This window comes from Gossypium raimondii, chromosome 2 (genome assembly GCF_025698545.1).
Source record: "Gossypium raimondii isolate GPD5lz chromosome 2, ASM2569854v1, whole genome shotgun sequence".
Classification (NCBI taxonomy): Eukaryota; Viridiplantae; Streptophyta; class Magnoliopsida; order Malvales; family Malvaceae; genus Gossypium; species Gossypium raimondii.
The window spans coordinates 28,516,293-28,521,065 of NC_068566.1; the positions used below are offsets into that span (position 1 = coordinate 28,516,293).

The following is a 4,773-nucleotide window of genomic DNA, read 5'->3' on the forward strand; positions in this document are numbered from 1 at the left end:
TGTAGGATATTGAGAGAGAGCATTTAGCAAGTGAATTTTTTTATATGAATGATTTCTAAGTTTTAAGGTATTTTTTATAAATATTGTTGTTATTGATTTTAAAATTTAGAATTTTTCATGTAAAAATTGCACTTCCAAAGTAATGAAATTCCAAGAATTAAATTTTTTTCATTGAATTGCAACACTAATTTCCCACTAAACTAGAATATTAATTGATTCAGTATAATATTATTTATTTAGTTACATGGTTATTAAATAATTAAATAATTTTTATTTTAAAATATCATACCAATAAATTTTAAAAAATTAACAATTAAATCTGAAAAGTGTAGAGATTAAATTTATAGAAATAAAAGTATAACGACGTTATATTTTAACATTTTATTAATTTTAATCCATATTTTATTATTCAATATAAATATAATTTGTAGAAAAAAATTATATCATTTATCATCCCTATTACGATCAATGATCGGAGATCGTGACTATCTCTCTCCAAAGTTCGATCCCAAGTTTTCTTCTTAGAAGCTCAATATGCTTTATTATAGCACGCAACTCTTGTTGGTAATTTATAAAATATTTTAATATTTTATTATAGCATGCCTCTATTCCATTACGTCTCTATTCCAATACAGCAAACCAAACGTACTCTTAATTTAATTTAATATTCTAGCACGATTATTGATCTGGCTGTCTATCCTCGGGAGCTTATACGCTTCGTTTTGGCATTTAGACAGATGTATAATCATTCCACTTTCTTCCACATTTCACAGTTCGTGAAGGGCAAGCAAACCAAAAAGCCTAAAATAGTTATTGACTTTGAACTTTATCTTTTCTTAGATTCAAGGTTTGAAAGATCAAAGAGAAGCAAAACGAGAGCGTGATCTATCAAATTCGACAGAAAAACAAAAAAATGGAGAAAGAGAGCGAGTTGATTCGGCGATGTATAGAAGCAGCTTGCCAAAGCAAAGAGAGCGTGGAGAAATGGCGGAGACAAAGAAGAACTCTGGAGCGATTGCCTTCTCACCTTTCTCAGTCTCTGCTTCGGAACCTCCTCCGTCGTGGCCTTCTCTTCCCTTCCTTGCTCGAGTACATTAACATTCCTTCATTATCACTTCAATTTTTCTTATATTTTTTTCTGTTTTCTATTAGCTCAATTGTTAGATGTTACATTTTCTAAACTAGATCTGAATTGTCTGCCAAAGAAGAAGAAGCTGTGAATTGGAATTTATGTATTTTTATTTATTTTTCAGTTTAATTTTGAAACTTTGCTAACTGGTCCCTGTTGAAGTAGATTATTCATTTCATTTGATAATGCAGAGTGTTCAAATATAGTGTGGAGGAGATAGATCTTAGAGGAGAGAATTCTGTTGATGCGGAATGGATGGCGTATTTAGGCGCATTTCGTTATCTACGATCACTTAATCTCGGTGATTGTCACAGAATTAATAATTCTGCTGTTTGGTCTATAGTAGGTATGTTTTTGAGTTTTTCGTTTTTTAAAAATGTACAGAAATTATAAGAAGTTATCTGTTTGAATATGAAGCTATTTTAGATGCATTAAAAGAATAACTATTAAAAGAAATGGAGATCAAAGCTCAAATTTTTTTCATATTGATAAGCTCAATATCTTTTAAAAATTTGTAGTTTTTTTTTCTTTCTTTCTTGGTTTTAGGGATGACTAGTCTAAAGGAGGTGGACCTTTCGCGATGCATGAAGGTTACTGATGCTGGCGTTAAACATCTTATATCCATTTCAACTTTGGAAAAGTTATGGATTTCAGAGACCGGGGTAACTGCGAATGGGGTTGCGCTGCTTGCATCACTTAAGAATTTGTCTGTATTAGACTTGGGTGGTTTGCCTGTTACAGATTCCGCATTGAATTCTCTTCAGGTATTTTTTCTTTAGATGTACATATTCTTTATTCTTGCTTGAAAAGTTACTCTATATTTTATCATTGGCTGAAGGATGCAATAATCCACAATCATTTCTGAAATTACTGAGCATCTATGCCTCTTGAGTTTTGCTGGACTCTGCGAACTTTGTTATGGTAAATACTGTTTCTTGTACGTACTTCATTTAAATGAGAACTTGGGTGTATCAGTTGTTAAATTGTGTAAGTGAGTTTCTTCGCAGTTGAAATCATTGTAAGAACTAGATGAGCTAAGTTATGTTTCAATTACCATAGATTGCTATTTTTAGCTCAAGTTTGGTGGTTCCCTTTTGAAAGATTGAATTTTAAATGATTGATTCTAAGATATTATAGTTAGTTCCGTTTTCAGGGTAAAATATTCAGGTTAAAATGAGTTATTGTGGCTGTTTTGTTTTAGGCATTGACAAAGCTACGGTACCTTGATCTTTGGGGGAGTAAAATATCTAACCAAGGGGCTTTGGTCCTTCAAAGGTTCCCCAAACTGAGCTTCCTCAATCTTGCTTGGACCAATGTTACACGCTTTCCAAATTTGTCTGCTCTTGAATGTTTGAATATGAGTAATTGTACCATTGATTCTATCCTTGAAGGCAATGGTGATAAAGCTCCTTTGCTGAAACTTGTTTGTGCCGGAGCAACTTTTATGAATGAGGCTGAGGCCTTTTTATATATCAAGACAAGTTCCTTATCTTTGTTGGATGTATCCAAATCTTCCCTTAGCCGGTTTGGCGTTTTAGCTGATATGAAAATGCTTGAACATTTGGATCTCAGCTCTGGCACCATGGGGGATGATTCTGTTGAAATGATTGTATGTATTGGAGCCAATCTGAAAAATCTAAATCTAAGCAGCACAAGAGTCAGCTCTGTCGGAATTGGGATTTTAGTCGGACATGTTCCCAAACTTGAAAATTTATCTTTATCTCACACAGCAATCGATGATGTTGCCTTGTCATATATCGGCTTGATGCCTTCACTTAAGGTTATCGACTTAAGCAACACAAACATTAAAGGTTTGGTTTCCTCAATACAAACGTTAAGTTGTTTCTCTTTTGGATTAAACATGAATATTGCTGTAGTCTTGATATTTTCACGGCTCTATAATCTGTTTTGCTTTTGCCTTTGTTCTTCATTTGTGGCCATAAACCGAATTATTAACCCTTCGCATACCCTTTTAGTTTAACAATTCTTTTGCAACTTACAGGTTTTTTTCTCCAGCTAGGCACTGAGTCGCATGTGGATAGCACACTAACAGCACTTCAAAATCTTAGTTATCTGGAGAGCTTAAACTTGGAGCATACACAAGTTAGGGATCCGGATTTGCACCCTTTATTGAGTTGCAAAAACCTGAGCCATTTGTCTCTCAAATGTGCGTCTCTTACAGATGCCACTTTGCATCTCCTTTCGTCTCTCCCAAAGCTGACAACACTTCATGTCCGTGATGCTGTATTAACAACTAATGGTCTGGACGCATTTAGCCCACCAACAACACTGAGAGTACTGGACCTGATGGGTTGTTGGCTTTTAACTGAAGATGCTATCTCACAATTCTTAAAGAAACATCCTCAAGTTGAGATACGACACGAAATTGTTCAAAACCTTTCAACAGAGCATCAAACAATTTCGAACCGCCTATCCACATCACAACAATCTTTGAAGGGACCTCAAAGGAACAAAAAGCAGGGAAATCTGCCTATGCCTGAGTTTTTTGTTGGTAAGACTTTCACAATGATTTGCTTTTAACACCAAATATCGAATCTCTTTTGTAATCTAAATTTCCTTTCCTTTTTTTCTCTCTGAAATATTAGATCAAAGATTGAAATATAACAGAGAGGAGCTACTTGCGCTACAGTTTTCACCTCTATCCCTTCAATCTCCCCATGATGCAGGTGGTGTCACACCCAATGTATAATCATATCAAATGGTCTAATTCAATTGACAACAACTTCTTGACATGGTGGTAACATGTATATATTGAGGCACGTAAGCTTGGTTTTGGTTTAAGCATCCCACCCTGGATCCCCAATGTATATATATGCTACCGGAGTCGTGTCCTTGCACTTGTATGATGAGCTGTGTTTTTGTCCCCCTTTCTTCTCTAGTATTTTGAGTTTTGAATGAAGGTTTTGAATCCTAGCTGGCCGATGAGGTTGATCTGCAATTATATTTACTTGAATTAGTAATGGAAAGTTGAAAACTGGATTGGCTTCTCATTCACACCCTCTCCATCATCCCTTTCGTTACAAGTGTTTAGATTTGAGTGGCCTTAAATATTTTGTGGGTTTTCATTTATAAAAATTCTGGGCCAAATTTTCATTCAATGAAAGTGTCACCTCCCTCTCTCGTTGTCTAGCGAGCACGATGTCAAACCAAACACTAGTTTGTAAGTTTTCGTTATGTTGAAACTTGATTATTTGTGTGGTTGTATTGTATGTTTCTTTTTCATCCAATAATAAATATGTCAAAATTATATGAAGAATATAATTTCTCTATTACGTATTTTGTTTAAGCTTAGTGTTACATATACTAGGAATATAGGTTTGATTTTAATAATTTAATTATAAAATCTGTATTTTAATTAATTATTTTTAAAATATAAAAATATATTAAATTTTATGTAATTAACAAAAGTCAAGTCATAGTAATTTATAAATTTAAAAATTATAGCAATTGAATTATAATTGATGGATTCAACAAAAGTAAATATTTAAAATCCAAACATTATCGAATTTATGAAATCCAATAAAAAACAAATTAATTTAGATTCAGATGATTTTTACGTCATGTTATTTTATTATTATTTTTAATTTTAATAAACAAAATTAAATGCCAAAAGATTCGTCTAC

General features: G+C 33.1%; 1 protein-coding gene across 2 annotated transcripts; it reads left to right on the top strand.

Moving 5' to 3' along the window:
- Nucleotides 1–751: 751 nt before the first annotated feature.
- Nucleotides 752–4,422, top strand: LOC105788227 (receptor-like protein 53). 2 transcript variants are annotated; one of them, XM_012615005.2, is made up of 6 exons: nt 752–1,089; nt 1,321–1,475; nt 1,676–1,893; nt 2,331–2,940; nt 3,132–3,641; nt 3,736–4,422. In XM_012615005.2, exons 1-6 carry the CDS (start codon nt 914–916, stop codon nt 3,837–3,839), a joined length of 1,773 nt encoding a protein of 590 aa, XP_012470459.1. In that variant the 5' UTR covers nt 752–913; the 3' UTR covers nt 3,840–4,422. The 2 variants fall into 2 exon arrangements, with proteins under 2 accessions (XP_012470459.1, XP_052482860.1); XM_052626900.1 differs by having other exon boundaries at nt 3,817–4,422.
- The last annotated feature ends 351 nt before the right edge of the window (nt 4,423–4,773 follow it).

Coding starts and splice junctions, on each gene's coding strand:
- LOC105788227 (XM_012615005.2), top strand. CDS start 914: ATGGAGAAAGAGAGCGAGTTGATTCGGCGATGTATAGAAGCAGCTTGC. Junction 1,090..1,320: donor CTCTTCCCTTCCTTGCTCGA/GTACATTAACAT, acceptor TTGATAATGCAG/AGTGTTCAAATATAGTGTGG. Junction 1,476..1,675: donor TGCTGTTTGGTCTATAGTAG/GTATGTTTTTGA, acceptor TCTTGGTTTTAG/GGATGACTAGTCTAAAGGAG.